The 22,548-nt window shown below is 37.6% G+C and overlaps 1 protein-coding gene across 8 annotated transcripts in view; it reads right to left on the bottom strand.

Annotated features, from left to right (window-relative positions):
* The window catches only part of MYO3A (myosin IIIA), a 118,836-nt gene that overhangs the window by 65,396 nt on the left and 30,892 nt on the right, over positions 1 to 22,548 (bottom strand). For all 8 annotated transcript variants that reach the window (XR_011737763.1, XM_071805248.1, XM_071805249.1 and 5 more), the window contains 6 exons: positions 20,135 to 20,239; positions 19,236 to 19,335; positions 5,159 to 5,235; positions 3,847 to 3,992; positions 2,105 to 2,170; positions 1,535 to 1,690 (listed from right to left, as the gene is read on the bottom strand). Coding sequence is in view for 7 of the 8 variants with exons in the window: in XM_071805248.1 (XP_071661349.1) it covers positions 1,535 to 1,690; positions 2,105 to 2,170; positions 3,847 to 3,992; positions 5,159 to 5,235; positions 19,236 to 19,335; positions 20,135 to 20,239 (650 nt within the window). In the remaining variant the exon portion in view is untranslated. The remainder of the gene's footprint in view (positions 1 to 1,534; positions 1,691 to 2,104; positions 2,171 to 3,846; positions 3,993 to 5,158; positions 5,236 to 19,235; positions 19,336 to 20,134; positions 20,240 to 22,548) is intronic.

The raw sequence follows: 22,548 nt of genomic DNA, 5'->3' as shown, positions 1-22,548 counted from the left end.
AGTTTAACCGTGACATTTAAATTACACCTTAGTTAAAGACTTTTTTTTTTTTTTTGCACATATTCAGATAAAAATTATTATTATTTTCAGAGAGCAAATTCCATCTTCCTTTGGTAACATTTATGTAGAAAGTACACTTGATCAACTGTAAAAGCATAGGTAACGTCATCCCATAGTAAAACATTCCATTAAACTCTGTTCATATGAAGAGTGATCAGTCAATAAAACACAGTCTAAACAGGACAGAGAAAGTACCAATAGATCATGCTTGTGCCATTTGACTACTTTGTGCACTTGCAAATCAGCTCACTTTCTTTTTTGCTTTGTATAGGAAAAATTCATGTAATTTGCCTCATGCAGCATTTAAATGAAAAAATGAAAGAATTTTTTTTTTTTTAAAAAAAAGCCTGTGTTTTATAAATCCTTTTTTAAAGTCTGGAGTAGGTTGCTGTTTTAGTGCTCAGCACTGATATCTAATCAGCTTGTTTCAATTCCAGAACCTTTCTAGATTAAGCAAATGTCAAGTCTGCACCCTATAGAACATACAAATCCAGTCTGAGGCTTAAATTTAAGCCAACTGCATAGGCTTTTACTGAAATGCCAGAAAAGAGAAACTACTACTCATCCCACAACCACTGACACAAAGTCCATGAAAACTTGAAAATCATAAATTATTAGAAGCATATTTTTCATTATTATCTTCAACAGATTGAGTAAACAGAAAATTCTCCAAGACTTGAACCAAAGACTGCTGTATATATTGTTACTACAAATACGAGTGAAAAGAAATGTGGCAGATTTTAGTAGTCTTTTTCCATACATATGATAATGCCAAAATAGAGACTTGATTTTATGTTCAATTAAAAAAAATGTTATCCTTTACCTTGAAGCACAGGAGAAGTTGTGCCACTAGTACATCAATACTGATCTCCTACCACATTTCACATCTGATACATGACTTCAGTGTACTGAGTGTGGTTTTTAAAAATTGTAAAATAGAGCCACGCCATTTTCACTTGTTTTAAATAAAAGCCATCAGGTGCTAAGTGATTCAGGCAGAACTGATATTAAATACTAGTGGAAGAAACAAAGTATTTGTTGAATACGACATAAGATTTGAAGTTTGCAAAACAAGGCCTGGTATCACTTCTTTCAGTCAGTAGCATTCAATTCTTGCAGGAACCTGACTAGTTACTTTTAGCATATTTACTTAAAACATCAGCTGACAATGCAAATGTAAGAAAATGCCAAACACTAGTTTTGCCTAACCTTTGCTTTCTGAAACCTGGGATCCTAATCTGCATCTGGAGTCACAGGAGAAAGGGGAGGCACTTCTAAAGATTGTTTCATCCCATGTGTGAATCACAATGCCTCTTTCTTTCCATTGGCTCTATAGGGGACCCCAAAGATAAAACTCTCTATTTTTTGGCCAACTACAGTTATGAGACATGAATCTTTCTCTAAGTTCTAGCCATTCTGAAAAAGAGAAAGTGTCAAAACTGTCACAACTAGTCAATTTTTTAGCTGTTTTTACCTTGCCTTTTCAGTGACTCCCATTTGTTGATGAACATCAATAAATTCCATGAGTTGCCTTTGTAGTACGTTTTCTCTTCCTTCAATTTGCTTAATAAAATCATGCTGCAAAAGACTAGATACTGTTGGACGCTTCTCATAATCTTTAGTCAAGCACCTGTGCTGGCAGAAAAAGCATATGATCATTGAGGGATCGCTGTTAAGTTTTGAAATGCTTGTCTGTAGTTCAATTATACCTCTATAATAAATACATCCATCCTAATCACAACAGTTCTGTACTGAAAATTGTAAAGATTTCATGGAATTGATGAGTCCAACAACTTAAGTTACTGCATTTTAAAACTAAATATTCTGTAAGTTAAGAAAAACAGAAATATCGAGTGTGTTAAAATATTGTTATTTCATGTTTTAAATCTGGAGTCTCACTTGGAAGTCAAATTGGGTTTACAAACTAGGTTTTTAAGGGAAATTATTAGTAACAACAGCTTTCCACAGAGAATGCAAAGATATTTTACACATAACATTTACACATGTTCCATATTCAGCTACAGTGGTCCCAGTTGTTACTCACTTGTTAATGAAGTCATTGAATTCAGGTGACCACAGTTCAGGCTGCTGCAGTGTTGGAGGAGGATTCCTGCAAAGGTCGGTGTGATGATAAGTTAATAAGCTACTCACTTGACAAAAACAATGTCTGAAGGCAGGCTGAGTAATGTATTTTAGAAGACCACTGAAAAAAGATATTGATTTCCACTGGTAGAAGGAGCATGGGTAGATGATACAATGCCTCGCTGATTCTCCTGCTTTACATAACTAACAAGGAGAAATAGCATGGAGATGATATGCCAAGCATAGCTAAGAATCACTATATTTTTTTCAATCAAATCAATAAACGGAAATTAAACTAACAACCCATTAATCACTATTCACTTGTAATGGCAAGTTGCTCTTTTCCAGCCTGAAATAATATACTTTCTTAAGAGAAATTTTAAAAATAATTTCTATTTTAAGTTTTCCCCAAAGGACCAAATTAATCAACCTGCTGAACAAAGTGTCAGAACGAGCTATCTCTTTATTAACTATTTCTCATTCATCAGAAGATAATCAGAACTCAATACAGATCTAGTATAAATAAATTCTACTACTTTCTTTTGTGTTGTTAGAGCTGTTTATTGTAAGTGTTAATGCGATTCAAATTTTTTTGACAGTTGTCTTCCATTCAAACACAGGTGTCATTTTCACTGAGTACAGTCATGAAGACAAAAGGAATGACCTATAGATGGGGAGACTCTTCTGTCTATTTTCAATCAATCATCAAAGCTGTTATTCTTCTGCTGCTGAATGTTTACTCTATCACTTTCAGGTTTTGCTAATGGAGTAAAAGGGTATTGATCTTACATTTGCTCTGGGGCAGAAAGGTGCCCAGTATTTGTGGGGGTATAAGCCAGGTGTTTTTTTGAAGGCCTAGTTGAAATTACTGACCACAACAGTTCGTAAATACTTTTCCCACAGCAAGTAAAGGTGAGAAGAGCATTCATGCTCTGCTTCAGTGCCAAGTCAGCCAAGACTTCTTAAACCTGAAGGCTATTTAAACTGATTTGAGTGACTTGGCTGAAAAGGACTTGAAGCACTCATGTGCTATGTGGTCTCAACTGCTGTGGTACTGCTCCAGCTGTTAGAGTGACATCCACAAACCCCTGTGTGATCATCTCCTACAGACTTTGAGACTGATGTTCTTTGCAAACCTGAAAGTTGTGCTTTGGGTACTTTTATCTTCAGCTTCAAAGAAAAACACAAAAGAAATTGCTATTTGCACTGCCCACGGACAGCAACACTGGAACTGCCCGGAATAGCACAAGCTAATGAAAAGTGGCAACCAAAATGTATGTCAGTGGTGGAACAATACTTTGCTTCAAAGGACATGAGACAACTCTTGAGAACAGGTACAGGGTCTGTTCACCACAGTAGCATATTCAGACTCCATATTTCTATCATAAGTCGTTCTTTGTAACAGAATATATGGGACTCAGCTAAGACCTGTGCTCATGTATCTTGGGCAGCCGTCCACTCAGGAGAAGGCCTTATGGCTGTTTCTCAAATGTAGCCACAACTAGCTCTGAACTTCTCAATGTGTACACATGGTTGAAGCAGATCCTGCAGAAAATACCGCTGGACAAAGTGTTTCTAACATCCTCCTAGCATAAATAATATGAAGAAACTCCACATACTTATACAGTTTAAGTTTGAAGAACGTAACAGTTAAAGAAAAAGTTCAGTCTAACCCAGCAAGAAATAAACACATCAAGATATTACCTGGGTATTTTGAAGAGTGCCCTCATAGGGTGCAAATCAGCAAGGGGTGGATCTCCATCTCCCAACTCTATTGCAGTAATACCCAGTGACCATGCATCACACCTGGCATCATAGGAGCTATCTAGCTGCTGCTCACAGGCAATCACCTGTTGGAGAAAAAGACTGGGGTAGTCACTGGATGGTCAAAGGTCTGAATTTAATAATATACCCACAGCTGGGGGAATCTCTTACAGGATGGAGATACTGGGTGAAATAAACAAACATGCATACATTTAGCAAGCCAAAACATCCTGCTGTTGAAAAAAAAGCAATGTTTCAATGAGAAAAAGCAGGTACCTGTGAACACCAGGTTCTCTGACTAGATGTTCCCTGATCTGACAAAGGGTGCCAGTCCTTGGCTTTTTCAGCTGCAGATGGTAAACTGGATCCTATGGTTGAGGGAAGTAGCAGGAAACTCAGCTAAATCTCTTTTCTATGGATTATTCCTGCAAAATAACTAATGGAGCTATTTTGCTCTCTCTATGAAGTGAAACAAGCAGGAGAGCAGGAGTTGAATTCTCTATCTCCAACTGGGTCCTTATTCAGCCATATCAGCTAGTTTAAAGATCAAGTTAATTTCTTGACAATGTGATAGCCACTGGACTACAGTAAATGCTTTTAATTTCATATACATTTCAGCTTATCCACAATGTTGGATTAATCTAGAATTTTTCACCCCATTAGCTACAGGTCTAAAGCAATGTGTATCCTGTTAGCTACATGGCTAGATGAATGTGTATAAACAGGGCATGTTTATAAAAATGCATGTGTATAAACAGAGTAGTTTCATGTGCTATAAATAGGTGTATATGCATGTGTTTGTGTGCACACAAATAGTGCAGGCACATAGGCTTATTTATAATGAAATATTTTTCCTGCCTCAGCTTAAAATGCATCTTCATATGCATCAAAAAATAAATGCTATAATGCATCACAGTACCACGTGGGGCTCCTTCCATCCATGGGGAGATACCCATAGTTTCAGAGCTTGGAAGACTGGAGCAAAGCAACGGTAGTACTCTCTTTAACATTTTAGTAAGCAATTCAACATCTTGCTCTCTGGCTATAAACTTGTAATTTTAAAAATAAACCCCATTTTAACTTACTCCTTGCAAACACATAAGAAAAAAAAAAGTTTTAAACACTTTTTTAAAGTGCATTGCTACTTCATTTGGTGAAAGGTCCAGTGGTCAGGAAGAAAGACAAAGAGCAGAAATGCAGAATGCGGCAGCTTGAATATCACTGCCAAAATGTTTTGAAAGATGAATCTAACCTCTGGAGCCATCCAGAACGGGGTGCCCACGGAGGTGTTCCGACGGAGGCGAGTGCTGGTCAGCTGAGCAGACACACCTGGAAGAACCAAGGGAAGCTATAATCAGAGCAACTGTTATTTCCATCCAAGACAGCTCTTCTGAATGGTGCCATCCCTGTCTTGTCATGCCAAGACTTCCTTTGCTGCAGGTGAATCTCAGATACATCTTTCCAATTCTTTGGAAAGAGACACCCAGTCCTGAAAGGTACTCGGCACTTCAGCTGAGGTTCTCCACATCCTTTGTTTCCAGTGTCTTCAGCAGGACCAGAATTTAGTCACAAATGAGCATTTCATTAGTAATCCGATTCCTTATATTTTGACTGGCTAATTACAGTTTTTCTATAGTCTGTTTCAGAAGAGTGGTAAAGTACTTTAGGAAAAAAATCACCAAAAACCAAAAAACACCACCACCACCACACCTACTGTACTTTCCACAGATTCTTTTTTTCTTTCACTGTTCAGTACTGACACTAGACCTCTGTTTCATTATTTCTATATTTCAGGTTGAACGCTATGAAAGATATTTATCTCTTAGCTGCCCCGCCATAAAAAAGAAGCAACGAAACAGTGAAACCTCAAAAACTTACAAAAACAGAAGTCTCTCCATGCTCAAAGCACATTCTCAAAGCAACATCAAATGCCTGCAAATCAGCTTTGTAACATGAGCTGCAGTTTAAGGAATTAACTATTTCAGGCCAAGAGCTGGACAGCGAACTCTGAAGTCTAAAGATCCCTTATAGTTTTAAATTAAAAGACACTGAATTACGAGGAATTTGAGTGGGCCACAGCACACTTCTGACCGGTCTGCCACCAACCTCCTGCCTTGCAAAACAAGGGTGTATCGGTTGGTGTATTCTATTTGGTGTATTAGTATAGAATATCTCTAGTGTGTGCACAGGGGAAAGTACAAACATGGAGAACAACAGCTCTTCAGCTAGCATGTCCTGAATTATCATGGATTTATGAGTCACAGCCAACTGTGAGGTCCACCAGCAGCATGTTATGAAGTGCTGGTATCATGGATGGCAAGAAAGGTGCTGTGTCCTACTCTTGTTCCAACCCCAGTCTGATTCACATTGAGGCTCATTTATTTTGTCTTCATACATATGTCTCCTTTCTATTCAAAAAAGAAAACACCACAGTTTCACTCTGTGAGTGCCATTTATTTATTCTGAAACAGAAGAAGCTTCAGTGAACACCACTGGCCAGTTTCAACTCTGTACTGTCTGGTTTGAACACACTTGACCTTATCTTCCTGAAAAGCCTGCAGATGCTTCATAATAGCAGCAATTCACATTAACTGCCCACTGGAAATACTAACTAAACCTCTGTCTAGAGAGAATTTGATTAGTTTGGGTATTTTTCAGTGGAGGTCAAGAAGCCACAGAAGGCTCAATCTGTTTTTATTTTTACTCTAAATCTGTATGTTCAGCTCTGATCCACAAAATATCTGCATTTGTCCATCACAGAAATGTATATAACTCCTGAAAATAAGGCAGCAAGAAAGATCCTGCCTGTTCCTTTGAAACAAACACAACCATTGCTTTTGTGGCTTCCAACCTCTAGTTTCCTGCAGCTGGAGGAGGTTGAATCTCTTCCTCTCTCCATGCCTGTGGAAAGTCCAACACATGATGTTTGCACCATGGGAAGCAGGACAATGGGAACCTTAGCACAAAGTCCATCCATCCTGCTTGGGCTCAGCTAAGCAGGGGCTTTATTTCTGCTACTCAAGGAGTTGTCTGAGGTCCAGCTTCTGGATCATGGAGCCTGTGGCCGTTCCAAGCCCTCAGCAAAACACATCATTCAGAGAGCGAGGAGTCAGCACACATCACCACGGGTCTGTCACCAGTGCAGCGATGCACATAGACAACACTACGTGATCCTCAGTTGTGGAGGGAGAGGAGGCTACTCTGGCCTGTCCCTTTCTACATGTTGAGGGAGTCCCCTGTGCTACGCTCTCCTTTGCAGTCTTGGACAAGGAAACTGGATTCAGATCTGCAGGCAAAAAAAGGCATTAACTAAATGTTTATCATTCCAGTGTCAGATTTTATAAATAATCATAACTATCTGTAGAGATACAGAACAAAATATAAAAGGAATATTAATGTGCACAATCTTCTCTATGCACTGTTGCTTTTTTTATTCTCTTTGAACTGTAATTATTAAATAAATTAAAGGAATTTTTCCTCCTCCCGCTTTGTTGCTTCAGTAAAGAGCTGATTTAATTTGAATTGTTCACTACTACCTTCTTTAGGCTCTTGGCGTTTTTTGTTTAATTTTTGCTTGTTTGTTTGGGGTTTTTTATCCTTTTGCTCTTAGCAGTAAAGTGGCATTCCAGATTATGGGGCATAGATCTTATGACAAATGATATTTCCTTGGGCTTTTTCCGTGTATAGAGGAAAGATGATGTAATTCCACACTTAGTAACATTTCTTCCAGCATTTCAGTAATCAGCCAAGCATGTAGCAGCCAGCTTTTTTTAACTTGTATAGTTTCTGACAAAAACATCTTGCTCCTCCCCCTTCCACTTTACTATTGCTTATTGCAAAATAAGTCAAATATTGTCCTAAGAAAATCTAAATATACATCACAAAATGGTGTTTTATTACATGTAAATTGTAAATTTCATGAAAGTGAAGAGGTTAATAAATAAGTGCATTAATAGTATCAATGCACACTATACCCAAAATAAAATATTGTACTTATAGCTGGAAAGCATTTTGATTGTTTGTTTTTCTTTTTTTCAGGCATTAGTTTGCTCATAAAAACTGGAAATCAGCAGGGTTACACCATGAGTATTATTCTAGCTTTTCATTGCAAAAACTGGCATACTGGAAAAACATTGAAAGTAAAGCCATCTACTCATGACATTAGCACACAATAAAAAAATAAAAACAGTGCAGAAATGACCTCTCTATTATTAGGAAAGATTTGTCTCACAGTAGCGCACAACCTGAGTAGACACTGTTCTGATCTAAATTGGTAGGCTGTACAACACTGTTTTATGATTATGTCCTGCGACAGAAGTATGCACATTTTACTGATTGCTGCTAGTGGGGGAATGGCAAGTCCTAGTAAATTCTACTAAATCCACCTTTGGCGTGCAGCAGTGAGGCTGCATTCCCAACTCCGAGTTCATACATAAGAACACAGACCCTACCCCAAAGGGTTTACACTGGCTATCACACTGCCTCTGGCTACCTCTTCCACAACCCTTCTGCATTTGCGCCTTTAGCGTCCACTTCCCTATCAAAGCATCCTCTTCATCATCTCCTTTGGATTAAGAACCTCCAACTCGATCATTCCACAAGGTGGTCTCTGGACCAAAACCTGCTCACACTGTTACCCTTGCAGATCTAAACAGGCTAAAACACTTCAAATTATTTCACAACATCTCTGTTGTGCCTCTCTGTCCCATGGTATGAAGGTAGTTCCTCATAGATCAGTCAATTCTACCATTTTTCTAGATCTGGAGGCAACGGGTCCTAACAGTGCAAGGTTTTCCTTTAGCAACCTATGCTTCACTTTGAGAAGAAGCCACCGTCCTTGTCAAGATGCAGACAGGGAAGTAGCTACTGTCCACGCAACAATGGTGGGAGTCATAACTCCTCTGTAATCGCTGTTATCTTTCACACCATCTCATTTCTGTGTTTCCTTATTTCAGATTGTATTTGTGTAATGGTACATATCCAGGCAGGATCATTTCAGACCAATCAGCTGCAATGCATACAAAATACTATAAAAATAATACATACAATTCCTCCATACTTCCTTAATGACAAAAGACAACAGGGAAAGAACAAGATTTAAACAACGTAACTCTGATAGTCCAAAGGGCAAATGTCACAGCAGATCACGCATGTAACCACATGCCATGTATTGCAGGTATGGTGGCATCTGCACTGGGACTGTCCAGGTAAATCAGAGTGCTTCTCCCAGGTTTAATTACTTAGCATGGATAGAAAGCATAAAAATATTTAAAAGAAAATGTCACTAACAGGCTACAAGGTCATAAGTGGTTGGTTTGACAACTTTAGAAGAGATGCTTCAGAACCTTTTTCAAACCATGTCAATACTCAGAATTCCTTACAGACTATTAACTGACTCAAACACAAACCTTCAAATGAAAAGAACATGGAAGCAATATTGTGTCCTTGGGTGAGCTGTTGACAGAAAAGCATGCTTGAGAACTTCTGCTCAGTGGTAAGTGCTCAAATTAAATCTAGAACCAAAATTTGGTTCTGACCAATAAGATGGAAATAAACAAATAGGGAACAAAGTTGAAATGAAGAGTCCAAAAATACAAATATTCAACAGCCTTTTGTATTGAAAGGTGTTACATTATGTTATGATGAAGCACGGCTTCCTTCTCATAAATCTATGCTGCCTACTCCCAAGTACCTTACTGTCTTTCATATGTTTGGAAATGATTTCCAGGATTATTTGCTCTGTCACCTTCCCAGGGATCAAAGTGGGATTGACCCACCTGTAGTTCCCTCAATCCTCCTTCTTGCCTTTCTTAAAGACAGGAGTGACAGTAGCATTCTTCCAGTTCTCAGGAACCTCCCCCAATCTCCAAGACCTTTCAAAGATTATCAACAGTGGCCTTGCAATGACATTGGCCAGCTCCCTCACCACTCTTGGGTGCACCCCATCAGGTCCCATGGACTTGTATACGTCCAATTCATTTAAACTAATTCATTAAACCTGATCCTTCTCTACGAGGGTAAGTTGTCCTTGCACCAGACTTTCCCAGTGGTCTTACAAGTAAAGATTGTGGCGAAAATTATATTGAATGCCTTGGTCTCTTCCATGTCCTTTCTTACCACATCTGCTGTCTTTATGTATTATTATAATGCACATAGTGTTTTAATGATGAAAACTAATTTCCCAAACACTTAGGAAAACACACATTGCAAATGCAAATCTTTCACTGAAATAGGGACCTCTACAACTGAAATGGCCCTTTAGAACTCCAGAAAGATCAAAAGCTTAGTATCCAAGAAGCCCAGGTATAGGAACAGCCTGGGAGACGAAAAATCATGGTGTTTACTACAAAACCAAGAAGCATGGAGTGAAAGGGGGATAAGAAAGTGCATCTGTACTATAAAATGTAGAGTAATAGAAATGGAAACTGAAAGAATCAAGGTCCAGTGGCTTTCACAGTAAACTCACCGTAAGGATTAAAGACAAAGAAAAGGCATTTTTAGGCATATAAGGAACAAAATGAAAATCCTAAACAGGATACAGAATCATCACAAGGTAAATACTGATAATAAAATGGCAAACACTGGCCTAAAAAGAAAAGCAGAATGTTCACTATGTCTAGGAGATATATAATATCTTTGAAACAAAAAGTTTTCATACAGCTTCTTTAAGTAATCAGAGAACTTTCATATTACAGGTGACTGGGCAAGAAGGTTTGGCAGCATACTCGAGCTTCCCTTAGTCTATAATTCTGGCTGCACCCTTTCTCCATGGCACTCGGCATAGCAGGCGACCATGGGCTTCCCTCCACATGCCCCCTACAGTTCAGTGCAGCATGAGGCCAATAATTTAATCAAATCTCATGCTCCAGGGCTTCAGCTGGTCTCCTGAAAGGGATTCACATGAACGCTTGTTTTCCTGATGCACAATTGGCCAGATGTATTTAGGTAGGAGAGCAAGTCTTCTCTGGAGCCTCAGGGATTTGTGCAGTTAGACACAATCTGGTGCAGTATGCTGGTGAGGAAAGTCCTCCTTCCTAGATGCTGCCTTCCTCACATAGATTTCAAACTGGCTGCCACTTTTGAGATGCAAAAAGTATTTTTTTTTTTTCCCCTATATGACTGGGAAAACCCTGGAGATTTTTCTCCTTGTTATACGACATGTTTTTCCTGTTAAAATTATCTGGGTTACTGGCAACATTTATGCTGATGGGACAGAATATTTAAAATATGTAAGGACTGGAATATTTCAGTACAAATAAGTCATTGGGTTCAACTTCCAGTTGAAAGTGAATGGGGTTTAGTATACACAGGTGAGACCAGAGGGTTTCTAAAAACCTCAAGAAATGTCAATTTTGTGATCCAACAAAAAACCAAGAGGAAGTCTTTGCTGGCCATAACGGGCTATTTTCTCACTTCTTGTGTCTCTGGCATGCAGCACAAGCTTTTTGCGTCAAGCTTCTTTAATGTTTAAGCCATCAGTGACATCTTTATGTGAATTAGTAGAAGAAAATATTTGAAAGACCAAGTGAACAGCTTATCCTGGATACAGCATTTGGCCACATGATTTCTTTTTGTTGTTACTTGACAGCACAAAGGTTTTCATTCACACATGGCCCATAAAATAAGTTTTTAAGGACTAAGCCTTCAACAAAGAATTAAACATTGAACAATGAAAGTGCTCCAAAGCTCAAGTCAATGCAATCCATCTTATCCTTGCTAACCCTAGTTTGAAAAATTTGGAGTTATTACTTTGATTGGGTTCAAAGCTGTTTGACAAGCTGTTCATGAAGAAGTCTTTCTTCAAAGTGTTTTACTTTGATTGGCTTCTGCCATAGTCCCCTAGTAAATGCTTTTTAGAAGCAACATGTGAATGTCATGCTATATGGTATGCAGAAATGACAACAGAATAATAGTCTGGTTTTGATCTGAATCAGTGAAGCAGACAGCTTTATTATGGATGTATGCTAGAATGACTAAGGCAAATACAAGTCTTGCTATGATTCATTGCTTAAAGTAAGCTAAGGGCAGAAAGAAAATTTTATTTTTGTATACTTTCAAATTAAATTATTTTACTTAATTGCTTCATTTTTGCAGAATGATTCAGACAGCATTTATAGCTAATGCAGGTCAAGAAGAAAGAGACGCAATAGGATACTCTGACTACTCTAGAATAAGTCACCTATAGAAGTCTGGAAAACTACCCAAGGTCATGCTGAGCTCCTCTTCAATGTCACCAGGACATGCAAGGCTGGAAGTCATGATTTATAATAAAAGGGATAGAGACTGAAATGTCCTTCCTCCAAATATCCCAATAGTCAAACTTGGATCACTCACAAATCACTTCTCAACCTATTCCCTGAGCACAAGGTGGCTCCAGACTCCCAGTTCACTGCAGCCCGACCTGTCCTGCAGCTCAGTGCTGTGAACCTTCTCTCCCTCTGCTGTGCTCTGTGGCACACGAGGTTTGCTAAGCTGAGCTGTAATCAGTCAGCAAACTGCATCTATCAAGCCGCTTCACGGTAGAGAGAGGTTAAAGCACTCTGTCACAGCAAGGGAACACCAGAGGTGGTCGGTCAGGTGTCACCATGAAAGGATGACACTTAATGCTGTGGTTCCCTCCTCAACCTCTGACCCAAGGTTTCAGATGCTTTCCCCACAAGACCAGCAGAAAGCTCCCTCATGCATCAGAAAACCAGGCAAGGTGAGCAAGAAAGCAGATGGAACGATTAAGATGGAGTCTTACCATGGTCTTATGAATTACTTTGAGATTGTACCTATTTGTTTGGACACACTGTACAGCGTAACTGATTTTACTGCTCTTTCTTTGTCATTATAGCAGCTGCTGGCTCATCCACACTTCAAACACTCAACCTGTTCAGTGTAGTCACAGAAGTTAAATGTTTTGTCCTGTATTTCTGCATCAGAATAGGTATCAATATCATGCATGCATTCTAACTGAGGTTAATCTATTGGTTCTGATCACTAGTAGCTGTAAAGCACTAGCTAACATTCCATAATTTGTAAGGAAGAAGTAGCACACCACTACTGAGTCACAACAGAGAATGTTGGCAGAATTACTACACACTCTTTTTAGAGAAAAAAAAACCCCAAAACAGTAAGTTTATTTTATGAACTCAACTGAATTATGAAAGGAACTTAATATTTGTATTTAGTATTGCGTAAGTGAAGTTATGTATGCATTTTAAAGGAAAAATAGAGCTAATAGAAAAATACAGTACAAAAAGAGAGTGTCTCCCAATTGGCTTGTTTCAACAAACTGGGATTTTGAATAATTAGACCATCCAGAAATATCAGCATTAACTTTTCCTTGGCTTTTAACTTCGGATGACTTCAAATAGTCTTCAAAGAAGAATGATCATTCTCTCCATAACAAAATAATAACGTTATTATGTTCCAAGCACAAAAACTGACCTTCCTCAACCTGCAGTTTCCGAACTACATGGAATAGATAGTTCAAGTACTAAACAAAGCAATGTCAGTTTTCAGTATGTCTAAATAAAGTGGTACAGTATTCCCTCCTCCAATCCATTTTTCCCCCAATGAGTCATACTTAGCTTAAATCTCTAATTGAGTCAGGCTACATCCATGATAAAACCATGCTGGCTACATGCAAAGTACAGTATCTGAAACTGCATTTGAAATGCCAAGACAATATTCACACACAACTTTGAAATGCAACACTTCTAACATTTGAAACAAAAGCAGAAAAATGCAAACTAAGTATGTCTGAACCACAAAAATCACCTTATCTTCACTATATATTCCATTAATGTTACAGTACATATTAAATTATGCAATCTCTTTATCCACAGTACTCAAGGAACCCTTAAAGTCATTATTCTTTGAACTGCATGCAGAACAGCTAGTAATTTTCTACCACCTGCCAGCACCAGTGAGATTGCCATTACTTTCTTCCCATATCTTCCACTGGAACCTGCTTTACCTATAAAAAAACCTTAGGTCTTTCCTATGTACTGCTTATCCAGAGACTCTAAAGATGAAGAGTTTCAGATATCACTAATTAGATGCCTAAGAAGAAACTGAAAATGGACAGTGGCAATCCTTTTTAATATCCCTTTCCCACAAGGACAGTATTAGGCAAACTGAGGGGAATCAAGGTACCTTTTGTAATTAGAAATAGGCTTGAATTCTGAAGATTTCTAAAGATTTAATGAGTCCTCCAATATTTTATTCATTATGGGAATGTGAATATTTCTAATATCCATCTAGAGGTCTGATTTATTTTTTTTTTTTCCAATGACCTTTCATGGTAATAATGTCAACAGTCTAATTACATGTGGTATGAAAGTATGGTTTCATTTGATGCATAGAAGGGCATGGCCTTCAGCAAGGAACAGTGCTACTGGAAAACCACGTACTTGCCTAAGTGGTGGAATACAATTTATATTTACATTTTTTCTGGGGATTTCCAAGGCGACAGCTGCTCTTCCTGAGATAGTTCCAGTCTGTGACAGCAGGCTTCAGCAGTCACAGAGAGGTATGAGCTACCTCGGCCCTTGTTCAAGACTAGCAGCCTACAAGGTCAACCCTCAAAAACAGCTGAAGAGGAATTTTCCATCAGCACTACACTCTCCTCTTCTCAGCTAAAGGAACCACTTGCCATATGACTGTAGATGTTTCAAAACTTTCAGTGGAAAAATGGTTCTTTCCTTCATGACTCTCACACGGCAGCAATTTGTCTAGTTTGATGATAGTGAGCTGTGTCCCCTAGGGTTCTCTTCTTTCAGTAACATACAAGCATCAAAAGCTCTGGCTTTCAAGTTTCCAGACTCACTGCAATGGCAGGGGATTTCAGAAACACATTAAATATTTCACAATGAAATGTCACTTGGATTTTTTCAGACCAAAGTTAAAATAATAACAACAATAATACAGCTCAATTTCTTTTCTCCCATTTTGGAGCAGTACATTATTTGACACCTTGGAATTTCCAAAACGGACTTGTGTTTTAGACTAACATTACTTAATACATGAAAGGCCCTGTGCAGCATCCTGATTTCAAGAAAAGAAATTCAATTGAGAGGGAATATTCAAAGAAGCAAATATTTGTCAGCACAAGCAGATGCTATACACTCAGCTCCCTATGAAATTGGTTACACATTGTAAGATGCAGAGGAATATATGAATTTTGATTAGAGATGAGGTGTTCTATGTGTGCAAGTGACTTCAGGCCAGTTTTTTAATTGATGAAACAAGGTCAGACACTGAAAGATATTTAGGCAGTAAAAGCTGCAGATGACATTGTCACAAGACTTTCAAAAGGTATCTAGCATCAGATTAATTTGGATTTATGTTATAGAAGTTTTCAACATTTTATTAGGTGTTTTTCTGCACCTTTAGTGGCTAAAATTTCTTTCAAAATCTGTCTATTTAACATCAATCTACTGTATACAACCAGAAATCTGAGAAACAGATGTAAAAGATTTCCTTCCCAGAACACTAAGAAGCAACTGTGAATTTAATTAAGAACATTTATAAAAAAGGAATTTTGTTCACACCTTGCTTGCCTCCAGCTCTTTTTACACAATATATTATATGGCAGCAACCCTTTAAAGTGCTGCAGGGCATTTAATGTAAATGTACATTTTTCTATCAAGTCTCTATCCTATACTGAAAACATAGGAGCTACACTTGAATGGAGCGTAGCTATTGCTGTGGCAGAGGATGCTCCTTGCTTGGAGCATAATTGCTGTGATTCTCAGGTGTAACATCCCTCTCCAAACTTCTTCCACCAGAAAAGCTTAACAGCTAATTCCCATGAATGTTCAGGTAGCAAAACTACCTTCCGTTAACTTTCTTCTTTTACAAGGAAAATATGGATTTTATAATGCCTCTAGAAGTTTAATGAGTTCAGGGATTGGATCTGTGATCATGGGATGTGCTTACAGTAGATCCACTTGGCTGTTACTGATTATCTGTAGTAAAAAAATAATTATTTTATTCATCTCTGCTGATCTAAATCAACATACCGGATGGATGTGAGGAGAGAAGAAGCTTTGCTGGTAACAGGATTTCAAACTTCTTGTGGCTTGGGCAGATTAAAGTAAAATTTATATCTGGCAGATCCCTGATAAGCAATTGAGCTCCAGAGGCACCGGTTAGAGATACTATAAACTCATTTACTTAATTTGATAATTATTCTGTCAACTGGGACTAGGTATTTCTTAGATATGAGAATATTACTGGAGCGATTAAGAATATTACAGCAGAACTTTAAGGGAAAGCAAAAATTATCTCTTCAAAGCAATCTAGGTGAGGCACTGCTATGGTATTCTTTCAAAGTCTTTCTCATCTCTTAAACTATCGACACCTCTACAAAAGGCAAACAGTTCAGACTGTTAGCCCGGATTTTGGGAGGGTTTTTCCACAGATCTTCTGTGTCACCTCAAGCAACTCAGTCTCTCAAAGTTTCAGATTCCCAGCTGTTAACTGAGAATTATAATGATATGCTTCCTCATAAGAGTGTTGCAAAGGTCATCCATTATAGACTGCGCAGTGCTCAGAAACCGTAGTCAGAGCATACATAAATGCCTATGACACAACAACCATAAGGCAATGTGTATAAATTGTGTCACAAAATGAAGCTTCTGTAAAAGTCAGTATTGCTGTGCAAGAAAGGGAGTGGTACACTATACGTCAGGTTCAGAGTACAAAAAGAGGAAAGGAAAGGAAAGAAAAGGCATCCTCAAAGGTGATTTAATTCACTGAAGACTAACTGTTTTTTTCACTTATGACTATTAAAATTTCCTAACTGTAGTTTTTTAACAAAATAAAAGAAAAAAAAAGAAAAAGACACAAATTCAAGTTCTATGAGCACACACCACATACAGACTGAGAACAGGTGTGGAACACTAGTGTTGTGTTCCATAATACACTTCATAGGTCCATCTTTCAGATACAGGTTTTATGTAACTATTTAAATGAAAACCACCATAAAGAATATCGGGGGAGGAAAGCAACGGGTTCTTTGGGAACACCTCATCATCAACCAGCATGCAGGAGAATGGGGCAGACAAAATTATCTTGGGAAGGGCTCACTTCTCCTGTCAAGTGTGTTTGGTGGCTGAAGGAGTCCTCGAGCACTGTTTCTGCTAGAAAAGCTGTGTGCATGCTAGAAATGACTGTATGATTATTCAGGTTGGTTTTGTTTGTTTGTTTGTTTGGCCCAATGTAACACCTGGTTCAACCTAAAACAAAAAATTTGCTTCCACTGGGTATTTACTGGGAGATAAGAGATTGTGCCTGTGTGTCTATCTCTTTTTGTAGCTTAGAGATTCACAGACTTATACAGTAAAAAGATGGTTATGAGTTTCAGTCCCTAATGCAATAAATGTTTATGTACAACAGTCTGTAGCAGTGTCAACATGAGAGATTTTCATAAACTCACATTCCTGGCTAAAAAATACTCTTGGAATCTGATTAATGTGGGTTTAAATCCTCTTAAGTAGAAGACACAAATCTCCCAAATCCCAGCTGAATACCTTAAACATCAGCCTGAAGGGTGAATGGTATGTCTTCCATGATGATCTTGTGAAGATCGTATAAATTTTTCCAATTTGATACTTCTCATTATTGTCTTTTTTTTTTTTTTTTTTGGGGGGGGGGCAAGAATTAAAAAAAAAAAAAAGGAAGAAAAAATGTCTTTCTATTTCTAAATCAGGCTGTAGTTCCTATAATTCTTCGAGAGGAAGGACTGCAGATATCATTACACGTCCTCTTCAACCCACATAGAAGTGTGCACTATGTGTTTGTTTCTTATTCACGTTCTCATCTGTGCTTTGGCATCACAATTTTTCCCACAAGATTTCAAGATTATTTTTCAATTACAGCCTTAGCAGTAGATTGCAGTGACTGGGGAATAAAGAATTCAGGTCCTCATCCCTACAGCTTGTATATTTTGACATCTGCATAAGTGAATTAATTTTCAGAAGCATCGATTCTCCACAGCTCTAATTGCCTTCAGCACCTTAAAAAAAATTAGTATCCACAACACATTAAAAATCTGCAGGCAAAAATATTGATTTTGCCTCACATTATATTTCCAGACTACCAGAATATACTAGTAAGTGTACGGCAGATAATTTAAGAAGTCGGAAGGCTTTTCTGTAGAAGATTTTATCTCGGAATAAAATAATGAGCATAAATACATGACTTTTCAGAAGAATTAGTAGCCCTAATAGTTGTGGGGGGTTTGTGTGTGTAGTAATGAAAGTTGTATTAACACAATCTGCTGGCATAAAAACACTACACTATGAATGGGAGTTAAAATCCCACTATTAGTTTAAACAATTGTTATGTATCAATTGAATAAATCTCATTAACAAAATAGGAGGGAAAAGGAAGAATGAAGCTTTTTCATCTGCTGAATGGAATGATATTTACAACTGGCTGTTATGCTGTGAAGTAGTGACCAATAAACTGAATTTAAACAATAGAAGATGGTGCGGTACCAGAGAATAACAGTTCATAATAACAAGCATTGCAAACTTTAATATCCCCCTTATATAAAACAACAGTCAATACACTTCTAAGGCAAATCACTGTGGTATGGCTGATAAATAACAGGTTGCATCTACTTACCTGTGTCTCTGCTCTTGCCTTCTGGCGGTTAAACCAACTGACACCATTCAAGAATTACTTAAGGCCTAATAGACCTTTTTACATTTAATACCAAATCTTAGGTTTATACTTGCCAAAAATAATCCATTATTCTTCCCAGACTTTGGTAAGTGGGGATTAACTAAATAATATCTCCTCCTTTACTGCCTTCAGGTAGTATCTCTTGGTTTATTTCAAATCAAGCTAATGAAGAACATGTGACTGAGGTGGAGCTCTCCCATTCCTCACAATATCTAGTAAGTTCTGGGTCCTCTCAGACACAACATGGAACCTTTGCCTATAGCTCTGAAGTTCACTGAACCAGAGCACGCTCCTGGAAGACCTAAACACCAACTTATTTGGAACCCTATTAACTTGCTTTGCCACTTCACTTACTGTGTCTGCCCCAAAGCATTTGGCACTTATTTACACTGTACTATAACTTCTACTCGTTAGCCATGCTATCTAAACAGCATTAGCAAAATGTCTGGAAAACCCAAACTTGTAAAAACACTGAGTCTGTGAAAATTTTATTTCTATCAAGTAACTTTGGTTATTCAAATGATCTTTAACAACTCAAAACCTTAATAAAAAGTTAATATAATTAATATTTTCTGATTTGTTCCCTCTATTTTATTTTCCATTATTCAGAACTACAATGCTTGTATACATAAGTAAACAGAACATACCAAAATCCACAAGCTTGACTCCTCCTTCAGTGGTCAAAAGGATATTATTTCCCTTAATATCCCGGTGGATAGTTTTGTTTTCATGCAAATGCTGAAGTCCCTGGAAGGTGATACATAAATGTGAACTTCTTACTAACAGCTCTGTTCTCTGTATTACATTTGCAGATACAAAAAGGTACCAGTAAAGTATGAGAGAACTTAACACCAGTTTCATTATTTGATCCATAAGCACAGAGATGGCCCTTTTACAGGAAAAGCACTTGGTACACCATGAGGAACAGATATTTTTTAATTCCCTCACTTTATGTCAAGTAGAAATTTTAAGATAAGAACAGAAAAAAAAAAAAGGACTGTAAATCTACATTACATGTTATACATTTAGAGTGTAAACTTAAAGAAAACTGCTAAAGCCCATCACTAATTCCATTGCAGAAAGTAAAATTCTGGTTAAAAAAAAAAAAAAAAACACAAGGAAAAAGAAAGACACTTGATCCTGATGAGCCATTTTTTTTTTCCTTGTGGTAGTGTTTAAATTCACTAGATCTGTTAATCATTTTGCTATATCTTGGATCCTGACATCAGAAGTTGAACAGTATTTTGTGTATATTTCTGCTATTTCTTAAAAGGAAAGCAATTTTGATGCAGAACTGTATTTACTGATGAAGTAAACCCACGGTCAGAAATCAATTTCCATTCTCTTAATAATGAAACAAACAAATTAATTGTTCTTTACCTTTCTTGTTCAAAAAGAATCATCTGAATTACACATTACCTTGGTTTCATTAAACACTGTTTAATATAAGACAGTGTGCTGTGTTAGGGGGGACATGATAGTCATTCATTCAAAGAAAAAAATATGAGCTGAATATTGACTGTCCTGTCACTGGAGCTTATCTTACCATCAGAGCTTCATGTAAAATGTAAGCAATTATAAGTTCATTCATCCTTTCGCCTCTCTTCAGAAATCCTTTCACAAGATCGGTCACAGACCCACCATTGCACAGCTGCAAAACATCAGGGGAGTACAAAAACAAATTAAGAAGTGTTGGAGTAATCACCTGGTTTTAGTTTTCAGTAGTTTCTGTATTTGTAGCCAAATGAACATCTATTAAACTGGCAAACCACAAATTTGTCTTTCTGTCTACCATTTATTGAAACAACATACACAGCAACTTTTGCCAGGTTTTTCCCACTACTTTCTGCTTTTAATTCTTCTTGCCTGAAGTACAGCAGTCTATCTTTTTGTTTTCCTGTATACACGATTGCTTTTCACTGAAACAGAAGGAACTTATAGTGCAATACATTTGCTGGGAATGCATGTTCTGTGGGGCATGCTAGTTGCTTCTTACATTCATTGTGTGCAACTCACAGCATTGCAGATTATTACAGTATCAATTGTCAGGTACAAAAGCTACATACAACATAAAATGGATTTAAGGATCAGAAGACAGGTGGCAGAGAAATTCCATCAACAAGAAAATCTTCCAAGGGGAAAGCTGCCCTCTTTGCTGAGCAGCACTTAATTTCTAGTGTAGATGATGTTATTCACAAGGGATGGGTATCATAGGAGATGATGAAAGCACTGTAGAAAGAAAAGTCTCTTCTCCCACTGAAACAAGGTATGCCATAGGTGTAAGGCTAATTATAGCCCTTGTAGCATCAACCCTGTCAGCTTCTTGCATGAGATGCAGAGCCACAGTCTACTCTGGACAATCCCTTCTGTTGTCTAAGGTCCAGTCAGACTCCAACAAACCCCCGTCCTGTCTCATATAGATGGGAAGCAGAGGTTTGGCCTTACTCTCTGAAGAGATTAGTGAGCACACATTACCAGCAAATTAGTTTAGACCTGCAATATTTCATCTGCTCATTGTTATCACTTACAGTTTTTTCCCCAGGAAGAAGAAATAAGGTAACTTTAGTGACTAAGTCTGTAGCAGTTACAGACCTGCAAAGATGAAATTGGTGCTTAAGGCCCTAAACTATCCGTAATGCACCTAACAATACACATTGATTGAAGAGCCATTGCCTTTGTAAAGGAGGGACTGCTTCCAATAGAACTGTGAAACAAATTGTAAGTTTTATACTGTATCATCCATATGAAAATAAATACCCACAGAAGACATTTTACCAATGTAGCACAAAGCAGTAATTCCTTTTGACTACAGATTTTGAAGTCTATTCAAATTGAACACATAATTTATCAATAAAACCTTCCAGCTGCAGAACTCCAGACATCAGATACTTTTGTAAATGATTATTTTAATCTGTTCTCCTATACCTCTACATTTTTTCTGTGCTGCAAGTACAAAAAGACTTGCACCTTACAGTATAAAGCATTTTATAGCCCTTTGTACCCAAACATAACAATGGTTTTCTGACTACTTTTGGAAACTCTGGGTTGCATTGCTCTTGCATCACATGAACGCCCACATAAATACTATTAATATGTAAGTCTTGCTGCATTATGTGTCCTCCATCAGGCCAATGAAGGCTCTGGTCTGATAGATGCTGAGCTCTATGGCAGCAGTCTCGGAACTCAAACTCACTCTTGCTTCAGTGGGACAATATGCATGCTTAGTAAGGGAAGAACTCATATGCTTAAATGATGAGATTAAGCGCTTTGCTGGATCAGGGTCAGATTCCCAAGTAGGATTTAATTTACTGTCTTTAGCCATGCTGGTCTGTTGGTCTGCCTTCTCCATTGACTTTTCTAGTTGCCTTTTTTTTTTTTTTTCACAATGACATTATTCTTCCATGGTCTCTATTGTTTTAACTTCGCCACATCACTGACATATTTAGTCAAACTGCATGGATGATGATGATTCTGATTAATTTAATGCACTTGAATTTCAGGGCACTGAAACTGTCTGCCAAGTGACAAACCACTTGTGGAATAAATTACACACATGACATTCTTCAAACTAGTTTTCTTCATTATATAATATTAAAATTTTGCTTCTTATAGATAGATCTTCCATTTTCATTATAGAGCTGGGTAACTGTTGGTCTTTCTGTTCAAGATAAAGAAAACTAACACAGAAAGGAAAATGTTCTTTTTGTAGGTTTGAGAAGGAAGAAACTATACCTCAGAAATCACCTTCTTCAATATTTAGGTAGTAAAGCCAGGACTGACTTCATTTGCCTGGGTCAGCAATATTAATTTTTCCTTTCTTAAACATGTCACTTAAACTCATTTTTCTAACCATCTTAAAAGATATAAAACCCTATTATGAGAGAAATATCTGTATTATTAGGTAAAACTTACGTAAAATATAAAGTAATATACGAAATCTGTGATTATTTTAGACCAACC

Source organism: Patagioenas fasciata, chromosome 2 (assembly GCF_037038585.1).
Source record: "Patagioenas fasciata isolate bPatFas1 chromosome 2, bPatFas1.hap1, whole genome shotgun sequence".
Taxonomy (NCBI): Eukaryota; Metazoa; Chordata; class Aves; order Columbiformes; family Columbidae; genus Patagioenas; species Patagioenas fasciata.
This window is presented reverse-complemented; position numbering and strand designations above follow the sequence as displayed.